Source organism: Haemaphysalis longicornis, unplaced genomic scaffold (assembly GCF_048455015.1).
Source record: "Haemaphysalis longicornis isolate Haplotype H1 unplaced genomic scaffold, Haemaphysalis longicornis Haplotype H1 scaffold_119, whole genome shotgun sequence".
Taxonomy (NCBI): domain Eukaryota; kingdom Metazoa; phylum Arthropoda; class Arachnida; order Ixodida; family Ixodidae; genus Haemaphysalis; species Haemaphysalis longicornis.
The window spans coordinates 506,134-529,752 of NW_027526224.1; the positions used below are offsets into that span (position 1 = coordinate 506,134).

Here is a 23,619-nt window from a genome sequence, read left to right on the forward strand (position 1 = left end):
ACAATGCGACGAAAGCTGTACGCTCTCTCCTAGAGAGGGGGGCGGCTCGCAGCGTTCTCTTCAACGGCCTTCGATATATCATAGGCCGGGGAGTTTTCTCCTTTTCTCCGCAACGTGGAGGGGTCTATTTCTGGTCTGGTGCCACAAAAAAGCAGGCATGGGTGCCTGCTCGCAAGCACGCGCTTGGGCCGGCAGGACGTTTTTGAAGCAGTAAACGTTTGTTGTCGAGTTATCTGGTTGAAAGGGAAATATTGTGGGGATCCTTTGTATTCCCTTTTCCTCCTCCCGCGAGTGCGACCTTCAAACGAGCACGCTTTCCTGCGCCGCATGTGACGTCCCCTCGCAGGCCGACACGCTGGCGGGCACCAACTGCCCCGCCGCCGTTGTCGCTCCTCCTCGCCCGGGAACCTGCCTCCTCTCCTCCGCGGCGCGTGCACTTCGTTGCTCTCTCTTGCTCTTGGCTCGGCGCTCGCAAAGGAGATGGGGGATAGAACGTAGGGAATGCAGGGGGATTGCGGCTCGCCTGCACCCTCACCGCCACCCATCCAGACCGGGGCCCCGAGACCCCAATCGGACATGCGAGGTAGGCTAGTCCAACCTCACCGGCAGCCCTCGTGTCGCCTCAGCTGCCGCAGCCCGTTTGAGGCCCGGCCTTGAGGTGCGCGTTGATACAGTGTAGTTCTTAGCCCTGTCGAGGCGATAATATGCGCTGTACCACTCGGCCAATAAATCTCCTGATTCGCCCTGGCCCTTTGCAGCCCGTCGTCGCCTTTGTCGGCAAGTCGAACCTGTTGTGGCGTCTCCCACGAACCTTTCTGGGGCATTTTGGATGGGTCATTTCCGGGCGTGGGGAGACACCCTGCACCCCGCTTAGGCCCGCTTGGGCCTATCTTGCCCACAATATTGAGCTCATCATTCAAACTGCGCGCGCATTCAAAACATAAAAGAAATGGCAAAACTGTGCATACAGGTTCAGGCATAGAAGAGGTTCGTACACAGTGCCAACGACAGCGGATCGTCACAGGAAATGCGAGAAATTAGCCGCGAAGTTGACCAGTGACAGCCTATGGACAGCCATGGCCTCAATGACGTCGTTTAGGCCATGCCAGGGGTGCATAATGAAGAGAACTGAAGAGAGCGCGGTTGGTTTTTCCGCGTCTTTCACAGCGATTTGCACACTCATTGCTTCACGTGCACGTGTAATTTTTGGCCCAGGTATTCCTGGCAGCGTAAGCTATATGTCGCGCAGGTTTACTTGCACTGCTCAAAGAGTGTTGCAGGGTCCCTTGAAGCTTGTGGTGCTTGTCGTAGCATGTTCAATGCTCACTTGTCATCGACGACATCGCTGTCCTCTTCCCACAGCACGCTGTCCTCACTTGCGTCCAGCGTGTTCGAGATGCTGCACTAACGGAAGGCCTGCACAATTACGGTAGCTTGGCTGGAATTTGGCCCCATGCCGCAGTGACCCAGTTCGCCAGTTGGCTTGATGCACCCAGTCAGCGTGAGTTTGTGATCTTGCAGTGTCAGCTAGCCCGTCATTACAATGCTTCCACAGCCTGTCCATTCGCTTCGAGGCACAGTTGAAAAGTTTGGTCTGCTGCTCCCGCCATTGGCGCACATTCTTCTCATCGACGCAGAAGTCGCGCTGTGCTTGGAGGTTTGAAGTTCTCTCGGCCTCCAAGACTAGTTTCCGCTTAAAAGCCACAGTGTAGTGGCACGGCTTCGTGGGCGCCATTGTTCTGTGAACACGGGCGCCTCTTGAGGTCACACGGCGACATAAGCAAGCAAGCACGAAACGCTGACAGCTGGGTTCACAACATTCAAACAAGCAAAATGGAGTCAGCAAACCCGCAAGCTGCAAGCAATTTTTTTTCCTCCGTGGCTGTAGCCTGTGGCCGCAAGTTGGCGTTGAGTGTCTAGCGATGACAGGAAAGCCGCATCCTCGAATCTAAGCCGACCCCTGACTTTCTTAAACGACTTTTTTTTTTTTTTTTTTGAAGTATCAGCCTAGATTTGAGTAAATACGGTATGTCTACTTGCTCCTTCGCCATCGTAACACCACCCAGGCCTTTCAGGGTGCCACTGACAAAGTCACTACTCTAGAACCCCACTCTTACATTCTCAGGTGCTGTATTTTTCCTAGCTGCTAATCGTTGTCAGCCGGTGAAACGCCGTTCGGCTCCTGTTGGTAACGGCGAGGGCGTCTTTGTTTTATCCAGTAACGCATGCGCTTCTCATCCACTTCAAACTTGCGTACAGCTTCCCGCTTGCCGTGCTCCTCCGCATATTCAATCACTTGCAGTTTAAATGCTGCGGTGAACGATCTCAAATTCCGGCCCATCGTCCCTCACCTGCGCTGGCTCAAACAGGGCTCACTACTACAGACGACACCGATCAGAAGAAACAACACAACACTAACAATGCGCCACACCATCGGCCACACTAAGGAATAATGGCGCTGTGCATTGTCGGCGGAAGTGGGAAAAGCTGGCAGCGCCATCTAGCCGCAATTGAACTAACTACATCTTTGTGGCGGGTTTTTTGAATTTTTTTTGGAAATTTCCCCCTCCAAAGAACGGGTGCGGCCCTTACAGGAGGGCGGCCCTTACACGAGTATATACGGTACTCCTGTCACGCAACCCACAGCATGGTGCGCGCCAATGGTCGTCATACTCAAGCCTTCGGGGGCACTCTGCATTTGTGTAGACTACACGGAACTAAACAAGTCTGTACTCCACGAGTGGCACCTGATCCCAGCTGTTGAGCACACCCTTGGCATGCTTCGAGGAGCCGCATGGTTCTCGAAAATCGACGCAACCTCGGGTTTTTCGCAGATCCCGCTTACCGAGAAAAGCAAATTGATCACGACCTTTATAATGCCCTTTGGTCGTTTTTGCTTCAATCGTCTACCCTTCGGCATCTGCTCTGCTCCTGAACACTTCCAACAACAACATTCTGCAAGGCCTCGATGGGGTCGCCTGTCACATGGACGACATTCTCATCTGGGGTTCGACCAAGCAGGAACACGATGAGCGACTCCAGAGTACTATCGAGCGGATTCGACGCACCGGTGTTAGACTAAACAAGGAAAAATGTCATTTTGGCATCACGAAAATCTCGTACTTAGGGTACGTCATCGAGAACAACCATGTTCGACCTGATGAGAGAAAACACAAAGCCATCACAGAAATGCCTAGGCCAACTTCCAAAACTGAACTTCGACGGCTACTGGGCATGGCGACTTACCTCGGTTGTTTCGTACTGAACATGGCCGAACTTCTCCAGCCCCTGTCCAGCAGGAGTTCGTCTGGGAGGTCGAACAAGAGGATGCATTCGGCAAATGGAAGAAACTGATTTCATCAAGCCCAGTTCTGGCCGTGTACAGTAACGACAGGCCGAGGAAGATCACAGCGGATGCGTCGTCCTACGGCCTTGGCGCCATATTGCGCCAAAAGCAAGAGAACGGCCACTTCGCTGTTATCGCCTATGCCTCTCGAGTACTTACGGAAACAGAACGTCCATACCCTCACATTGAAAAGGAAGGTCTCTCTCTTGTCTGGGCATACAAGAAGTTCCACGACTACGTCTTTGGGATGAAGTTTTGCCCTGAGACCAACCACAAGCCCCTAGTTGCGCTTTTTGGCTCAAAACCTATCGACGACTTAACGCCTCGTCTACAGAGGGTGCGGATGCGCTTAAAGCAGGGGTGAGACAGCCCAAAGAGATTTGGGAGCAGTTTTCGGAGCAGCAAAATTTCGATTTTGGAGCAGAAGAAGCTTGATTTGGAGCAGGTAGGAACATTTAATACATCGTCTTGTGAGCTTAAAAAAATCACAATTTCAGCAATTTGAAGGGTCAAGTACACATTCCAATCAGTTTTGAATACACGTACACTGAAACAGACTTACGTGAAAGAATTTTTAAAGAGTACCACAAAGTTCTAACTGCACTACCTTTTTCCTGACTGGTGAGATTGTGTTGTGGCTGTACGCAACACTGACAACAAAACTGCCGTTAACATTATCAAATTTAAGGGCTCTGCAATTGTGGCGTGTTTTTTTACCGTTTCAATGCTAAAATTATTATTTTTGTAATCCCAGGCTGCGTTGTACGAACGAGTGTAGTCACGGCAACAGTTGAGCAACTTCGAGCTAACGGTCGCATGCCTACCCGTTGCAGTCCGTGGGGCGCACGTCCACCCGGTGATCATTTGAGTAGCGTTACTGTTTAGCCACCTGGTTTTGGGCATTAAATTTCACTCCGCATAGATCAAGTGTTATTAGTCGCGTGCTATGGCAACCATGCAGTCCTGCAGCTATTGGGCGCTGCCTGGACAGGTCGCGGCGCCGCAGCGCCGCCCGCAACTTTCGTGCCGACCGTTCCCTCCCGGGCCAAGGCTCGCGATAGCGCTTCGAAGCATAGCAACACCTCAGCATTTTATAACACCACAACGAGCCAAAAAGTTCAATTCACGAACCCGATTATAGACGCACGCACCGTGTTTCGCACTCAAGGACAAACCACGCCGAAGTCGTAGGCCCCACATTTCAAAACTTTTTTTACGAGCCGCGCAACTTCTCGTAATCTCGCACCAATCTCAAACCATATCCCCGCGCTAACGTCACTGTTCAGAGCCACAATTGATAGAATGAATAGACTGGAACCCAGCTGATAGCGTAAAATAAACCAGGGTAAATATCGGCGATGCGCAGTGAGCGCGTGAAGTAGGCAGTAGCAGGCAGATCAGGCAACGGCCATGTTTGTAGCCACAGCGATGCCTAATCGGGAAGGCCGTTTCAGCGAACCCGGACAAAAAGCAAATCGTGTTTTAGAAGCTACCGTTTGCTTCATTTCAGTCTTTCTACTTCTGCCATTTCTGTTGACCAACATTAAAAGAGATTACCGGGATGCGGGAGGCTTTCGTCCCCGCCGGAACTGACAAGAGCATCAAAATCCGTGCCTTCCAGGCTCTTCTGGAGCAGTTTGGCGCAATTATCGCAATTTTCATGCTTTTGGAGCAGCTTGGCGCAGGAAAATGGAATTGTATCAAAAAGGCGCAATATGCACAGCTGTCTCACCCCTGTTAAAGGGACACTGAAGTGAATTTGTCAAGCTCCCGATTTTGCTTGCACTGCGTATACTGACTCAAATTAGCACACTTTTCATCGTTTATCCGGTTGACAAATCGGTAATTATTTTACAAAGCGCGAAAAAAGAAAAACTACCATGCGCGGTTTGCGGCGGCCGCACCAACTAAGGCTGTGGCGTTGGGAGGAGGGGGCACGGTGATTGGGCGATGCCCAAGGGTAGCAATTAAACAAGTTTCGGTTTCGGTTCTGTAAAACACAACCAATGGCGTCGTTGGATGGGCATTTTCAATATCTCAGTAATCATCGTACCGCGCTTCTGCCATGTTGTCGGCTGTAAAATGCATAAGATAAGCCTCCCAGGATGGCTTGAAATCTTAGCATTCACTAGCCGAGGCCTACGCAGTGCATGAACGCCCTTCGCGTCCCCGCACACGCTCAAATGCCATTCGCTTTTCCCCTATATTTGGAGCTTGCCTCACTCATGCCTGTATCGTAAAAAAGCGTGTTCGAACCAGGCCAAGGGTCTGTTGATTCTGGCCTGTGCCCACTGCCAGCAAGCAGTAGGTGCTTATGGCAACAGCATGCCAACGAGAACTCGCTAGCGCGCTAGTGCCAGCCTGCGCGCGTTCTGTGAACTAGTTCGCGGAGCAATGAACATTGCGGCACAAAAAAAGGTGAACTCAGTATAGAAAACATCGGTGGAAAACGAAAAAGTGAAGTCATAAAAAAAAAAAAAAGCTCGTACCCGCGGGGATTCGAACTTGTGACTTGCAAAACACTTGCGTTGACATACCTAACGCTTCAAACCACTCGGCCACGGGCGAGCGTTGCCGACCTTGGAAATATAAGGTATATAATGTATAACCAGTTTACACTTTTATTTAGTGTTAGCATTCCAAGCAGCTTAGGTGACTATTTGTTGTTTTGCGCTCGTGCAGTAACCATCCCCCAAGTTTCCACAATCTCTCACGTCTAGCAATTGCATTTCTTAGACGGAAAAGCGTTCGCAGATGCGTAGTCGTGCTGCTGGCCGCTGTACTTGTTCACCTAGCACAAAAAAAGTGCTTCCCGCACCCTAGTTTTACGCTGTACGGTAAAAATATCAGTTGATTTTATTTCCTTATTACCTATATTGACTTCGCTGACTTCTCCCGCCTTCAAGAGGCCTTATATTTTCCTACTGGCGTACCGGTCAGCGAAGCGTCGCAGGTGCGCTTGTGCAGCGCTTGTCTGAAGCGACCTTGACTTGGAGCTAGATACAGTGTACAAACTAACCAAGTGAAGAAAGGCACATTCTTCCATTCACAAATGTGTCCTGGCTTCGTTTCAACTGAGCGAACGAATTCGACGACCCGTCGGCGGCCGGCGGACGAAATGCTGGGCCGACTGACTCTGCCTGCGGCCGGGGAGCCGTGCAATAGCGCAGCCAATTGCGAGCTCGGCTCCTCCCGACGTCACACGAAAACGCCACAGAAAATGGGCGAGCGTAAAGAGAGGAGGACAGCATTTTCGAATTGATTTTTCTACTAAATAAAATCGCGTAAACACGCCCAGAGTGGTCGAAACATGGCCTGGGGGCTCCGGACTACAATTTGCGCTAGTAATCCCGCAATGTTTACATATCACTTCAGTGTCCCTTTAATGCGTTACGCATACGAGGTCGTTTACGTCCCCGGCAAAGAACTGACCGCAGCTGATGCCCTATCGAGGTCTCCCGTAAGCCACGGCGAGACGAATGAGCTCGAGAGAGAGACTGAAGGACCCATGGGTCAGCTGTTATCTACGCTCCCAGTTTCACCACCTTCCTTAGACGAATTGAAACGGGAGCAACAACGGGACGAACTTTGCCGCCAGCTCCGTGCATTCACGCAGAAGGGTTGGCCGAGCCGTCGCGACCTCAAACAAAACCTTAAGGAATTCTGGCCGCATAAGGACAGCATCACCGAAGTCGACGACATCCTGATGCATGGCTTTCGGATAGTCGTGCCCAAAAAGCTACAGGAGTCAGCTCTCAGTGTACTGCACGCAGGCCATTTCGGCTTTGACAAGTGCCGTGCGAGAGCAAGAAATGCTGTCTGGTGGCCTACAATTGACACCGACATCGAGAATCTTGTCAAGTCCTGCTGGACCTGCCTCCAGCACAGGCCTAACCGGAAGATGCCGCTGCAGCCGAGAGAATTTCCCAACAGGCCTTGGCAGCGAGTCGGCGTCGACCTCTTCTTCATTGGAGGAGCACGGTGGCTAATCGTCACCGACTACTACTCGAGGTATCCAGAGTTGACCAAACTCATGAGCCTGACTGCGAGGGCAAGTGGTAACTCACTGCAAGTCAATTTTTGCAAGGCATAGAATCCCCGAAGTGGTCGTCAGTGACAACGGTCCACAATTTTCAAGGGGACCTGACTCACAGTTTGCAGCCTTCGCCAAAGAATACGGTTTTAAACACGTGACATCGAGTCCCCGGTACCCTCAAAGCAACAAGCTTGTGGAAGCTGCGGTAAAAGTGATCAAGGGCTCCCTCGAGAAGACGGACGATGCCTACAAAACGCTTTTGGCGTACAGGACGAGCCCGCTCAAGAACGGGTACTCTCCTGCTGAGCTCCTAATGGTAGGAGCGGACAGCCTAGTCCCCTGCCTCCCGGACAGAGACAGGCTGAGAGCATACGAGGCTGAAAGCAGAAAAAAGCAACAGCGCCACTTCGACATTTGGCATGGGGCACGAGACCTTCCGGACTTGGACCCCGATACTGACGTATGGATCGTGGACCTTAAAAAATTTGGCACGGTCAAAGAGCATGCGGAGGAGCCGAGGTCCTACTGGGTCGACACGGATTATGGATCTGTTCGCCGCAACAGAACTCACCTGATCGCAATGCCTCAGCGTGCCAACGAGTTGCAGCAACAAGAGACAGTACCGCGGAACCCATTGTGCACAAGCAGTGACCATACTCACAGCAAGAGTGGCCGGTGCATAATTCCGCCATCGCGGTTGGAACCGTGACCTTTTTAGAGAGGGGAGGGTGTGGGACACTCTCCTGCACTCGCACGTATACCGCACCGCAAACAGAATAAAGCTCTCCCGTCTCACGCCATGCCCTTGACGTCATGCGCGTGGTGCCGGGCAAGCATTCCATCCAACAGCCACTGTGTTCAGCACCCTCGGTTCCAGCTTCAGAGTAACAGGGGTGGAAGCAGGGTCTAGCTTTTTGGAGCAGGCACGGGAGCAGCAAAAGTCTTATTTTGGAGCAGCTTTGGAGCAACAAAAATCCGATTTTGGAGCAGGTTTGGAGCAATTTAGGGGCTACTTAGGAGCACTTTTGGAGCACACTGACGGCCTTGAATAATGCGGCTGAGCGCACTTTTAAGAGCAACTGATGATGATGATGATGAATCCAAAAACTGCATGAAAAATAGAAATGGCCAGAATTATTTAGAAGGAGCGCAATAAATTAAATAGGAGCTGGCACCTTGATATTACCCTTTACTCGGGACTGAAACCTGCTTTTTGCCAATTCCTTTAAATGTAGCGACTTTTTGGCCTTTATTTGTATAATAATCAACACTATGTTACTAACAGTGGCTGCTTTTTAAAATTTTTTGGCAAAGTAGTTTCGAGCTAAAACAATCGCGTGCAGTGCGCCGCCCCGCTGCCGCCGTCACCGCAACCGTGAAATCAGGCGCCGTGAACGTGCCCTACCCGAGCGGCGCTCGCCGAGCGCACATCATCTCGCATCGATATTCCCCAACACGAAGACGGGCGCCGTACAATATGATGCCGTATTCGCAGCAAGCTGCCGCCGCCGCGTCGATCGAGAAGGCAGGCATCATAGGCAGGCAAAGGTAGGCAGCGAACGAAGATGGCAATTTTACGACGCCTCATTCCGTAATAGACGCGAAGGCGAAAGCGGGCACGGCATCCCATCAAGACGCCCGCTCTCGCGGTCGAGTCGGGCCTCGTCGGCGCGTGAACGAGTACGGCGGCTGTGTGGTGCGCTGCACGCAACTGTTTTAAATGAAAGTGATAGCGGCCTCTGCAACACTCTCAGTATCGCAGAAGAGCCCTTCGCGCGGAAGCTCGCGTCGTCGCGGTTCTCGGTTCGTGCAGGTCCCGAAGAGACTTCAATGACCACAGTAACTGCGTACTCGCGCGAAAATAATAATAAAAAAATACTGATGCGAAGGGGTCGTTCGTCTTACTTCGAGCAGCTGCAAATTCCAGAGGCCATGCCTCAAGTTATATCACTACATAACTGTTCAAAGTACTTTTACTCATGCTGGTGGCAGCCTTCCGGAAAAGCCGCGGCGATAACAACGTTGCGATAAACTCCACGAGGAAAACACGAGTGCACCGACATAGCCGGTCGTGCACCGAACTGCCGTGGCTATGGATGCGGCGTGGATGCGGCTGCGTCTATTGTGTAGCCAGTGCTCAGTGTTGCCCGGACGACGACAAGACTCGGGCTAAATTTGGCGTTTTATGCTCTCAATGGTCAAGAATCGCGCAAATTGCCGTTTCTGCGCAGCTTGGCGCAGCAGGGCAAATTGGCACACAATGGCGCAATTGGCGCAGCAGTTCCACCCCTGGAGTAAGCAACATCCACACGACCTCTCGCAATCCGTCTGACAACAGGATGATGAAGTGCTTGCACCTACACCACTCGAGGCAGCTCTCACTACCTTTGAGCACCACGAATGTTTGGCTGACCACCTCCCCGTCGTCCTACTCAGCCTCCACTCAGCTTTCAAGACAGATTGATTGATTGATTGATTGATTGATTGATTGTAGGGTTTAACACGCCGACGCAACACAGGCGATGAGGCGCGCAGTAGTGGAGAGCTCCGGATTAATTTTGGCCACCTGGGGATCTTTAAGGTGCACCGAAATCTCGTACACACAGGTGTTCTTGCTTTTCGCCTCCATCAGAGCTTTCAAGACAGACCTGAGTTGCAGATCAGCTGAGCTGGTGTACGGCGGCTCTTTGAGCAAATCTGGCCTGTGCTTCCTCCACAGCCTAGCGACTGCTCCATCTTCGCGAGCCAGTACCTCCCGTCCTGCACTCACATGTTCGTGTGCTATGATGCCGCCAGCAGCTATTTCATGCCATCTTACAATGACCCCATACAGAGTCCCTCAGTGACAGCCCCCCACTTTCACCTTCAGCATCAATGATCGCCAAGACATCGTCACCACAGACCGTATCAAGCCTGCTTACATCACCTCTCTCGAACCCAGCCAAACCTTCACCGTCTTAACAACCCCCAACATTCACTAGGTGCATCGCTTAGGAATTTCACATGGGTCGCGAAGAGAACCTTCCGCTGCACCAGAAACGGGGGTGCCCTACAGCAAACAACGGTCAGCACCCACTGTGACGAGGCCGACGACGGAAGCTCCTCGCTTGACACATGCCCACGCACCCACACAGACAACAGTGGGGCCCAAGATGGTGCAAGCTCACGTGCATGCATGCACGGTTGTGGAATAAATCGCTTTGAGATAATCGCTCTCACAGCTGGTTGCTTCTGGACCGGGAGTGACAAGCTGATACAAATTCTGTTACGAGAGGACGAAGAAGCGAGCAGTGGCACACGACACTGGGGTTTCCGCCTCCCGTGAAGAAGCTGTGGGTGGACACAAGCTAAGAAGCTGTGGGTGGACACAACCTGTGCGGACACTCTGATGGCCGCCTTGTTCTCATCTCATCTACCGTTCTCATTTGCCATGCTTCCAGCCAGCTACATCCTGCTGCCACATACCGTATTTACTCGCGTAATCCTCGCACTCGCGTAATCCTCGCACCCCTAATGTGAGCCACCAAAACTTGTATTTTTTGGTTCCTCGCATAATCCTCGCACCCCCAACTTTGCAGCGGCGAGAGTTGCTTGCTCGCGAAACCCTCATGGTGCACGCGCTCTCCAACGCGCGCCCTCCCCTGCCGCCTCTCCGTTCGCCGGAGAGCGCTGTGTATCCAAGGACATTCAGGCGCCCTAACACGCTGCTCGCACTGTACTTGAGCCGGTTTCGCGTGCGCGCAACTAGACTGCGTTCGCGCAGCCCGCTGTCGTGTCGTCGTGTCGCCATCGTGGTCCCGTCGTTGAGCGGCAGCAGTCAGTGAGTCACTCGCGTCAGTGGTGGATAGCTCGCTGCCATTTTGAGAACTTTTTGATCTCTTTGTTTTGTGCTTGGTGCCGCTCCGCCATGGGGAGGAACGCCAGCTACACTGCCGCTTTCAAATTGAAAGCGAAAGAGTACGCGATCGAACACGGGAACCGTGCCGCAGGCAAGCACTTCGGCGTCAGACTTCAGCGTGCGCTACTGGAGTAGGGCACGCACATACGACGACGAGATAGGGCGCGCGCCAGAAAGCAAAGGCAGCAATTTCATGATCGCTGATCGACAGGATACTGTTTACGTTGTAAATTATAAAATAAAAAGAAATGGCTGCTGTTGGCAACACTGAGCTTACATATACAAAAAACGACCGCTACATTTAGCGGGATTGGCAGAAGGCAAATTGGCAACACTGTGCACCGTATTTTTTTCCCCGCATAATTCTCGCACCCCTAACTTCGCATTGACTTTTCCGAAAAAAAAGTGCGAGGATTATGCGAGTAAATACGGTAACTATATGCGTACTGTAACTCAGGGAACAGGAGACACTCAAAGCAAGCAGCAACACTGGCTGGCAGAACTGCACAGCAGGTTATGCCCACCACAAAAGTGTGCCGCAATGCGAGCAGCCCATGGGCCCTCACCTCAATCTCCTTCTCGGTGACGACGCCCTCATCGAGCAGCTTGCGCGAGTAGATGTCCAGCAGGGTGGCCTGCTTACGGATCTTGGTGTACATGAGCGGCTGCGTGAACATGGGCTCGTCCACCTCATTGTGGCCGTTGCGCCGGTAGCCCACCTGCACACCACAGCCACCCCAAGAGAGAGTCGGAGAGAGCACCATCACGAGCAGCCACCCTGGGTAGAATCACTCCCCCCCAAAAAAAGTCGACACAGGAGATAAACCTCGCAAAGAGGATACGAGCTGCTGTGGCCTTCCAAGGCACCAGTTGGTATCGATGCAAAAATGCTGCAAAAAAATAAAAAACTAGTGCCACATTCATCGGAACGCTATAAATATTTGATCTAAAGTTATTACAGTCTACGCTCGTTACAGCGGATCCGGCAACAACGGACTTTCGGTTACAACAGACCATTTCTGTTGGTTTGTCTGGTCCCTATGCATTTTAAATGGAGTCCACTCCGCTCCTAACGAACCCGGCTAGAGCAGACTGTCGGCTACAACAGACTAAATTTTAGGCGAAAGTTGTTTCGACTGAATATTTATAGCGGACTTCCGCGGGGCCGGCACCCGATATGCTTTTTCTTTGTTTAGTTTGGCAAGAAAACTGTTATATCTGGCTACATTGCTGGCAGCTGGGTCGTTGGCGCAGCCAAGTCAAGCCAGTGCCAGTGGCTTTTTTTTTTTTGTGCGACCAGCGGCATGAGCGGCAGGGTAGCTAATTTCACTGTCGGATAAATTAAGTGCAATTAACGCTGTCTAACATGGGGAAAAACAGGCCGACATCGCCAGAACTACAGGCCTGTCTAAGCAGACGGTCCGCTCTACCGTCAAGAACAAGGCCGCTGCCGATAAACGCGACTCTGGTCAGATTGAAAACAGCGCTATCGAATACGCAAAGTGGTGCACCCGGAGGCGAGTCTGCCCTCGTCAGTTTTTTTTATGTAATAAAAAACTTGGGTTCAGTGGAGTTTGGTCTTTATTATTCGCACGCATGCATCGTTCCCATTCCGTTCGGTCAAAAAGGGAAGAAATGCCTCAAGTCGGGGGGTTCCCATCCATTGTGTGCAATCTGCCGGTAACAGTGCGCAAGTCCAACTGGTCTAACTTTCGATTTCACAGCTGTCCGTCATCAGATTATTTCATAACAGCTGTTTCAATGACCAGACTGAAATCGTTAAAAATGCGGAAGCTGCCTTGGGGGAACGTCAGGCAGCGATCCGATTTGTTTGACAAACAGTTTCGGGAAAACCTGCCTCGTCGTGAAGAGATTTAAAAAAGCCTAGCTAATTCTGATGGCCACGGCTGATGTTTTATAGCCGGTTAATAATTGCGACTAGTTATACTCTTGCTTTATTTGCTTAGCTTATCATGCGTCTTTACACGCTTGACCGCATGCGCTAAGCCTTTTCCAAGTGCCGGTGCTAAGCTTTGGAAACAGTGTTTACGCGATTCTTTGCCCTCGCGCGAACACTGTGCAGATGTGCTGCAGGTGTGTAAAAAGAACAAAGTGTATGTACTATGTATCTGCAATATCAGTCAAAGTACCCACTTTAGGGCTCATACCCCCCCACCCCCCAACCCCCGTCAGATACTGCATACTTCGGCTACAGCGAACGTTTTTTTCCGGATTAAGACGGTCCGTTGTAACGGGCGTAGACTGTATATTAACCGTTCCAGCCACAGAGAAGTCATGGTTGATGGCCTGTTTTGCACCCGCGTGAAGTGTGTTCAACACTTGACAGTCTGCCTATTTTAACTCCACATAGCTGCCCCAATAAAAGCTATGCAGGAAAGTACAGCCATCGCTGCATTTCACTTGATTTTCAACTTCACTTGGCTTAGCTGACTGAACAGCCATGCTAGAATAGCAAGGTTCCCGCATTCGAGCTCCAAGGTACGGAATTACCCGAGCACTGCATGGGCCAATTTTTTGTGGGTGGTCCATTCTCCATGCTGGGCTGCTGCCCCTAAATCTCAAAGAGGTTTTAAGCTGGACCTGAGCTCCAAAATAATTGACACTACTTGACTGACCTTAGGAGACCAACCCTCTGCTTAGGCAGACCCAGCTCTGGCCTGAAAGTCCCACGAAGTGTGCAAAACAGAGCCTACTGCAATCTTTGGCAAAATTAGGTGCCCACTGACCCAAATGTCTCTTGCATCCACGAGGCGACTATGCTACAAACAGCATGCACAATACATTACCCACCAAATAACGACACCAGGGGTATGATGCTCTGGTAAAAATCTATAAACAGTGTCAGGTTAGGCCAATTAATAACAAGACAGGTGGCGTCAACAAATTCTAAAGGTTTCCAAAGTCTGAAGATTCGAAAAATTCCACAGACTGAACAGTATTTGCAGTGTCCTTCAATGCTTTTACTAATCATGAAACTTTCATACAGCAGTACAGGCGAGTTCTATGTAAAATTTTATTGCCAGAAGCATAATAAACAATATATTTATAGGCTTCCTGGCCCTCCTTACATTTCTTTTTTTTTTTTCCAAGCTAGCCATTTTTGATCTATGATACATGGCATGTTTTTGAGCTGCCGTACAGCCATTCCCATCCTTTTTGAGTCATAAAAATATCATAAAGGCACATTCCCATTTGCAACTCGGCACATCGCGTGATGTCAGGCAACTTCGCAAAACGACAAGGTGGCTGTTGCTTTGTGGCGGCGGAGCCAATCGCTCTCGGACCGAATTCCTTTGCCCCATGACTGCATCACAAAATCGGATAGCCAATCATGGCCACGCAGTCGACCGATGTAGCCGGGAACGAAACGTTTCTTTACATCTAACATTGCAAGCGGTGGCTCACCGCTGCCGGCAAGCAACTTCCTGTGCACTTCGGTTTTGATCAGTGGCTTCAGCGTACACGGGTACGAATCAACGAACAGCATGGGACTCATCAGTGCGGAGAAACATGTTTTAACTGTAAAAGCAAGAAACCTTTGTATTAGCTAGACTGATAGCTGGGCGGTAGGCTGACTCGCAGCCTTTTCGTACCCGTATTGACGAGTAAGAAACACCGTGGAGTTCAGAGGTGCGAGAACTGCATCTGTGAAAAGAAGTGACCTTGCGGAACAAGATGCGAGTGTTGTGGCGTGAAAGCAAACGTGTGTATTTCTTCCTGCAATAATATGTTGAAAACAGCCTGCTTTAGTTCGTTATTTTCGGCTCCTCCCGCACCCCAAAATGCTTTCAGCACTGTTTCAGGTTAGCAGCATGCGTTCTAGAGTAATTTCTGCCTGTTCTTGTGGTGCTAGTGTAACATTTTTCTTTTGAGTGCAAATGGTGTAGACACCAAGGAAGTTGTATAGGTCCCGCTAAACACAGTTGCGTCACCGCTCGCCGCACGTGTGAACACCGCCTCATAACGCGACAGGCGTTGCGCGCTGTCGCACAACGTGCTGAAGTCACAAGAAAGAATTTGCCTTAAAAAATTGGCTCTCAATGAAGACTCGCTTTGGCAGCCGCTATTATATACTGCGCTACAGTATTTTTCGACCAAGCATTCTCCAAATGCCACAGAAACAATCCATACAAAAGAACACAAATGTTGCAATGTTCAGAACAAGAGCACATCCTGCGACCAGGTGCAGCCAGCCCTGAAATCCCCACTGGACCAGAGCCTTTCATCTTCCAACTCCTTCCTTTGGTGCTGCCAATTCCAAGTGGTGAAACAATGCCACTGACATACTTCAATGCCCGGCTGCCTCATAGTCAAAAGGTGGCCTGATTGGATGCTGCCATGACAACCAAAGCATCGTGGCTGCAAGACCGAGTAAGCCTGCAGTCTTGATTTACTACCCTGCCACTTGTAGTCCTCTTTCAATTTTTTTTTTTGTCCATTGTAGAACTCAACACACATTTGCCAGAGCTGAGAACGCCGACGCACTGTGCCACGCTATGCAAGGATGCGAGGCTCAAAAAACCAAGCCCATCAAGACCAAAGTGGTAACACTCGGCCGTGGCTTTGCTGGTGAGTGAAATAACGTTGCAAGCACCACAAATGGGGTCTCACGAATAACTGCGATGTGAAAAAGCTGGCAGAATCTCGTGCATGAAACAGTGAGCTCGCAAGGCCCAAGACTTTGAAATGACCGACAGCCCGAAAATGGCCAACATAAGGGGCATCACAGAGACAGAGCAGCTATACTGTGGAAGCAGCCACAGCCGATAGGGGGCCACAATTACCACCCAACAGCTCTAAAATAAAATTCTAAGCCAACAACAAGGTGACAAGGCCTGCAGTCATGGTAAAAACATTCAGCTAAGGACTCATCTTGCCTTGTGCCAAGGGATGCGGCAACAAAACTTTTAAAAGATATGTGCACACATAAGCATCCACTGATCCATAGGATTAGGTAGGACAATCTTGCGGCAACTGAGTGCCATTCAAGGCAATAGTGCTGAACATGTTTATATACACTCACCAGGTCGATGACGCAGTCCTTGCCGTAGCGGCTGCGCCACTCTGCAGCAACTGTAGACACGTGCACCACCGCCTCGGGGTCGTCGGCATTCACATGGAAGATGGGCGCATTCACCACCCGCGCCACGTCCGTGCAGTACGGGGACGAACGCGCCACTCGCGGGTCCGTCGTGAAGCCGATCTGCAACATCTCCCTATGAAAGCACTCGCCTTCCACCCCAGCTTAAATCCATTCACAGCACACTTTTACACTTCAATGAGTTTAGTTGTTTCGAGCTTCACTTACCTTGTTCAGCAAGATTAGACAGAATTAATCTTAAGAGTCAAACTTTTTACAGCACTAAGCAAAGAAAAGGCTGTGAATACAACTCAACAACCACCTCAAAAATTTGTGGAAAGCCAATATTCCACCGGTTGGTGAAAATTTAGTCTCATTATGCAGCTACACTCTGCTAATGAGACCAATATTTGGGCCTCAAGTGATTGGGCTTGCCCGAAGGCAAGTCAATCAGCAGTTTAAAGTTTTGAAGCTGTTTTCACTTGTCGAGTCTTTTCCCGTTCAAAGAGTTTGGTTGCTTTATAAACACGTGGACATTAGGATTATTACAAATGGAAATTGGCTTGTCTGCCTGGCACACAACCTTGCACTGCCACTCTCCCATGACATCACAACTGTGTGGAAAAGCTTAATGAGCATTAATAAAACTGGCATTCAATTCGTGTGAGTAAACTGATTACAGTGCCATTTGATTCAGGTAAGGTGTATATTGAAAGAAGCACTCAACAATATTTTCAATACTACTACAACAATGCACATTTCACACACCGATACAGTGAGACACCAGAATGGTGTCCATTAGGGGGTCATCTTGGATTGAGAAGAGGCATACAGTATAGCCCACTTCTAGCGAAATCGGTTAACAAAACCCTGGCTATAACGAAAAAAATTCTTAATTTTCCATTACCATTTGTTTACTTGCAATGCAATTTCAGTCTGATTTTAACAAAAAGTGTCGAAGGCACAGCATGTGTATTGGGGAGGAGATTTTAGAGTGGCGCCCCTAGCGGCGCCAACGAGAAACCGGAGAGAGGGGAAACAAAGCAGATGACACAGGCTTTTTCACATGGCCGAAGTCGTACCGTATATTTCAGGAGAACGATATTTAGCCATTTATCCAATTCTAGGGAGCACTTTTGAGTATATGTTGATCTGAAAGAATTACTCAAACTGTACACATTTCCCAAAAAGATTTTGCTCACTGTTTTACAGCGTTTTGTCCGAACTAAAACCCCACTTACCTAACATTCAGCCGCCCCTCTACGAGAGCTGCCGCACTCAGTCATTCTTACCATGGCTATGAGAATCCGTACAACTGTTGCACGAGAAAAGTTACTAAAAGAAGAAACAGGAGCGAAGTCTCCAACGTTGTTTAGTTCTCGGCGTTCGAATGAAATTCCAGTTTGGTAAGAAACTGCATTCGCGTCGGTGTACTGGTCCCCCGACAGGTGCAAAAATTTGTCTCCCCCACTGAACATAGTCCTACACAGTAGACGCTGAAGGCGGCAGAGTTATAATACCTTCACAGGCTTTCACACACTATACACGTGCAAATACGCGCGACACTGTGCATGAAAAGCTCCGCTAAGTTTGCTAATCGCGCGCGGATGTAAGAGCCACCGAACTGCCCTAGCAGCTGCCCGCACTTTCTTCGCCTGCTGTCGTTCAGGAGAGGGGAACAAAAAGAGCAGTGACCTCCCACATTTTTGTGTGTTTGTATTGATCCAAACCACCCAATAAGCGCAGAGTGCTGGGGAAAGAATAGAGGGAGGGGGGGGGGGGGGGGGGGGTGGAGGCGGCGGCCAGATTCCCCCTCCGTATCGTCTGCCTCAACGTCAACTTCTTTGTGGGCATTTATTTGCAGACAGCCATGAGTCGCGTGATTGTTTAGACCAATGAGTGTTCGTGTCGCGGCAACAGCTTCTGTTTCAAACGTACTGGTTTTCTCGACGTGCTAAGGCTGGGCGGGAAATGGGCGCTTATCGCTCGTTGAGTTAGCTCGTCTGTGTCGGTGTGCAGTGTGTCCCATGGAGTTGTGAAACTGTGTGCATCTCGTGGTTTGCCTTCAATTACCTGTGCTTGTTCTATCACTGTCTGCGTGTCAGCTCGCCCGTCTTATATGCGCTGCCGGCTCTCCGTGCGATACCGACTCACACAACAGTGTGTGGCAAGTGTAGCGCTGCCTATTTTGTGCGGATTACGGGTCGTCCGCGTAAGAAGCGTGTTTTGCGTTGCTACCTGTAAGTACCGCGGTCCTGACTGTTGCGCAGCAGGTGCAAAATTGAAAAGAAATAGTTCTGTGTTATTGTGCTGTGGTAGTTTTTTTTTTGTTCATTCGCGGAGCCGTATCTTGGCATTTCTTCATCAGCACTTTCATCTTGGAAACATCAGCTTGTTTTAACGGTAGCCTGCGACGTCAGCGTTGCGGGTGACTGGCGCTGATGTTACTTGTACGCGTGTTTAATAAAATGAACGCGTTTTTAGACCACTCTCGCGGGCCTTGTTTTGAAGTGAAGGTTGCTAGCAAAAAAAAATATTATTAGAGCAGCTTTTGGCGTGTTCAAGTTTCATTTTGGCGTAGCGTGGAGTGTGGGGTATCAATCGTCTTCGCAAGCGGGGCCTTATAAATTGCCGCACTGACTCGCGACTCAATTCGTAGGTATGGAACTTACTACGCACACAGGGTTCATCAAAAGTGACCTAGAGCCAAACTTCTTTTGTGCCCGGTAAGGCAGAACGTTCAATGGGAATTATAGAAAAACTTGCAACTTTCGGCGGCTTGTCATGTTCACCACGGGTAAATTGCCCAACGGAACAGCTGTTCTTTAAACCTGTCTTCTCACTGCCGTGAGTGATTGCAAAACCTTTTGGGTCGGCTTTTGGTGTCTGTTGTGATTTCTGCGCTGTTATTTTCATTTCCGTCTGAGATGTGCCTGAAACACTCTGCGCTGAAGTGTACTACAGACCGAGTCCAACGTTCCTTCAAAATTTCAGCTTTGATATCCAGAGCTTGCGTTGGGTTTCCGCCTGCGAAAAGCATTGTAGGCTAATGCTTGCACTGCCCCACTGTGCATAATTTCCCCGTACATTAAAGGAATCTTGTTTGACCGACCAGTGCCCTATAGAAACCCATGTATTTTTGTCGTTTGTTTCCCCTCTATAGAAATTTGACCGTGGCACCCCCTAACTTAAGCGGCGCCACCTATAGGACGATCTCCTGGCCAATAACGAATAAAACTCACCCAAAATGTGCCAAATTCTAAAAGTAAAAAATCGGCCGTAACAGTTGGACAGAGCTCAAATGGACTGAGAATAAAACAGAGCCTTTAAGTGTCCTTTCCAGTCCTACAAACAATGTTCAACCAACTAGCCCGCCACCAAGCGTTACTAGAGCTGCTGACTCACAGCACGCAGTCGCCATGTTGGTACCGTGGAGAAGCGGGACGCTTCACCGCAAGACGCAATGCGAGCGTCGCTCCGAGCAACGCCACCGACCACTCATTCGTTCACTGCTGGCGCCAGTTCCGTAGCAACGCTCACCGCTGTTCCCGCGTTTGCATGCTCCTTGCCGAGTGCCAGCACATCAACCGCGAAAAGAGAGTTTCACTGAGGCCGTGCCCCCTGTTTTGGTACGTACAAAATGTTTGAGAATAAAAAAATTAAAAAGTTGTCTGTGTATGAAGTGACCCCCTCCTGCCGAGGAACTACGCAAAAAAAGGGGGCACAAAACTTGGCATTCTTTGAATAAACAACATTGGTGTGGTGGGCTCACTATCTTGTTTTTATCATACCTGCCCACTCCTTTCTGTTATTGTTTTTGCCGCGGCCTTAGGGAGACCATAAACACAGATTTGCAACGCGAACGCTCTCATGATAAGTGGACAAAACGAGTTACAATGGATGGTGCAAAGGACGAGAAGGCATGTTCTGGCAAGAAGTCATTACAAGACGTGTACACCAACAAAGAGAAAAATGATTGTGGGGTCGTCAACTTCTTTCTTTAATCCTCCAGGAATCCCCAGTATATCCTGGTTAACCCCTTAAGGGCTTACGACGACCTGAGTTCGTCATGAGCAGTTGCCAGTATTTTGCTTATGACGAGCTGTGCTCGTCACGGGTCTTTTGCAATGCTACAAGGGGCTTTTGACGAGCCCAGCTCGTCAAACGGTGCTTTTCTATTTACAAGATAGATGGCAGCACGGGTTCCACCATTGGCGCATGTATTCAATGAGAGTTTTCACACTAGATGGCGGAATGGGTGGCTTTTTTTCCGCACGGTATACAAACATGGCCTCATCCGTGCGGCATTCTGGTGCGAAAAATCCGTCTTCTTCAGATGATGAAAGCGAGAGTGATGAGGATATCGGCTGTGTGTTTGATTTTTCAAGTAAAGAGGATAGCGATGACGTTTTTAAGGACAGCGACTCCAAAGGGGAAGACAGCCGTTATGATACGATGGAAAGTTCCCGTGAATGGTACCGCATAGACCCCGAGGAGGCTCTCTGCGTAGAGCCCCGCTCTGAACGCTACCACACGGATGGTAGCCTCACCTAGCATCAGGTGAACTATCGAGAAATAGTGCGTTATCTGTGCGGCAATTGAAACCCAGCCTCTACTTTGTGGAGGTGCAGAAATTGATTTGTGAATACATTTGATATGCCCCAGGTATAGAGTATTATATGGAGTGGAGAATGACCAATAAAACTTTATTATATGCCGTAAAATATTTTAAATAATACCTTTTTATTTTGAACACGTTACTGAAGCATATCACATCATTAAAAAAAATTGGCCATTTTAGAACATAATTCTTTCGTTTAATGAGCCCTTAAAGGGTTAAGAATGATACACACAATAAGGGTCTCCGCAATAAGTTAAACAACATTAAAATGGCCCCCCCCTTTCCTTGATGTTGGTTTAAAGGCACATTCCCACTGGCGATGCGCCTCGTCGCGCGACGAAAAGCGACGTCGCAAAGCGACGAGCCGGCCATCGCTTTTCGGAGTTTTGCGACGGCGGAGCAGATCGCTCTCGGTCCGAATTCCCTCGTGGCGCGACGGCCCCGCAAAACCGGTAAGCCAATCATGGCCGCGGAGTAGGCTGACGTAGCCGGAAACGAAACGTTTCTTTACATCCGGTATGCAAACGCTGTGGGCGGGCGGGCGAGCGCCGCCACCGCCGCTGGCTCGCTCGGCCAGGCGCTTGGCCCGCTATCGCTGTACCCGCCCGGGTCGGGCCGGCAAGCAACTTCCCGTGTGCATCGGTTCTTTGGTCAGTGGCTTCAGCGTACGCGTGCACTAATCAACAAATAGCGTGGAACTCATCAGTGTGGAGAAGCGTGTATGGATTGTAAATAGAGCTAGGTGGACAGCGAGACGGTAGGTTGACTTGCAGCCTCTTCGTCTATCGGCGACTGGTAAACACGCGTAGAGTTCGGAGGCGTCAGAACGTTGCGCCTGTGAAAAGAAGCGACATTTGTGGGCTGTGATGCGGGTGTTGTGGCGTGAAAGCAAGCGGGTGCATTTCTTCGTGCAATAATATGTTGAAAAGAGCCTTCGTGAGTTTGTTATTTTCTGTTCCTCCCGCAACCCGCAAATGCTTTCGGCATTGCTCCAGGTTAGTAGCATGTGTTTTAGTTTGATTTCTACCTGCTTTTGTCGCGTATTCTTTGACTTTGAATGGTTGACGCACCAACGAGGTCGTATGTACAAGTCGGGAAGCAGCTGCGCTGAACGCAGTCGCATCATCGCTCATCGCAAGTGCGAACACCACCTCAAAGCCTCATCGCGCGACGAGACAAATCGCCAGTGGGAATGTGCCTTAAAGCTTCCCATAAGCAAACTTTGCGAGGTCTTCTAAAGTTTGCTCATGTGAAGGTTCCCTGCAATGCCAGTGATGCTAGTAATAATGCATGGGTGAGACAGCTGAATCAGATTTGGGAGCAGTTTTTGTAGCAGCAAAATATCGATTTTGGAGCAGAAGAACCTTGATTTCGAGCAGAAGAATGACATTTATTATGTCACCCTAACAGCCTAAAAAGTCAAATTTTTGACAACTAAGAGGGAAAAGTGCCTTTTTAATAGGTTTTGAATGTACATAACACTGAAACAACCATTCAATAAAGTTTTTCCTCAGAGTATCACAAGGTACGAACTTTTTACAAACCATTTTTAAATTCTTGGGCTCTATGCATAGATAGAGTGGAGCACCGTTGAAATAAAGTTTTTCCTCAGAGTATAACAAGGTACGAACTTTTTACAAACCATTTTTAAATTCTTGGGCTCTATGCATAGATAGAGTGGAGCACCGTTGAAAATATCGAATTGAAAAACTAAGCAATTGTAACTCATTTTTACTATGATGTGAATGCTGAAATTATTATTTTTGTAATTCCAGACTGGGCTTTACGTACAACTGTACGGAAGTGTACGGAAAAAGTGGCGCAAAGCGAGGTGACAGTCGTCGCACCCCACCAGCCCTCCCATTTTAATCCCCAAGGTTCACGCTCGCTACGATCGTAATTTGAGTAATGTTAGTATGTTTGGCCACCTCCCTCCTGGCATTAAATTTCAATTCAGATAGATGAACCATTATAACTACCGTGCAATAATAGCCCGTCCCGCTATCTGACACTGTTTGAACATTTTGCGGCGATGTAGCCTGTGCCGCCACATCGGCAGTGTTGACTGTCCCATTCCCGCCGCTCACAAGGTCGCTGTGAAAGGCAGCAATAACTCAGCGGTTTATAACACCGCAATGAGTTCGAAATTTTGCTTCAAGCACGCACCGCACCTCACACTCAAGGCCAAAGCACGGCGAACTCTTGGGCACCACGTTGTTTTTGATAAATTCCCGTCTTTCGAGTTGCGCAACTTTCCGCAACAGACCAAACTAAATGTAAACCCAGCCACCCCCATAACCAAAACCACGGTAGAAATCGGCAAAGGGCACTCTGCCTGAACCACGAGCAACTGCTTCTCCCGGAGGCCATATTTTCGAATCTTCACCACACCAAGATGGCGGCACCCAGTGATGTTCTGGAGATACAGCGCTCCGAAAATTGCCGTTTTTTTCATCAACTTGCACAAGTTGTTTGTCGCCTCAGTACACAAAAATATTTTCTACAGGACTTTGCAATGGTTTTCAATGGGAAAACTTTAGAAACTCACAAACTATAACTTGTGCAACCCGACATTGTGAGTTTCGAAAAAACTATTTTGGGGGCAATTTTATGCTTT

General features: G+C 49.6%; 1 protein-coding gene across 1 annotated transcript in view; it reads right to left on the reverse strand.

Annotated features, from left to right (window-relative positions):
• LOC144161511 (2-oxoglutarate dehydrogenase complex component E1-like) overlaps positions 1 to 23,619 on the reverse strand; it is a 203,376-nt gene that overhangs the window by 87,646 nt on the left and 92,111 nt on the right. The window contains exons 11-12 of the mRNA XM_077692173.1: positions 16,325 to 16,504; positions 11,847 to 11,999 (exon numbers count right to left, since the gene is read on the reverse strand). Coding sequence (XP_077548299.1) covers positions 11,847 to 11,999; positions 16,325 to 16,504 — 333 coding nt within the window. The remainder of the gene's footprint in view (positions 1 to 11,846; positions 12,000 to 16,324; positions 16,505 to 23,619) is intronic.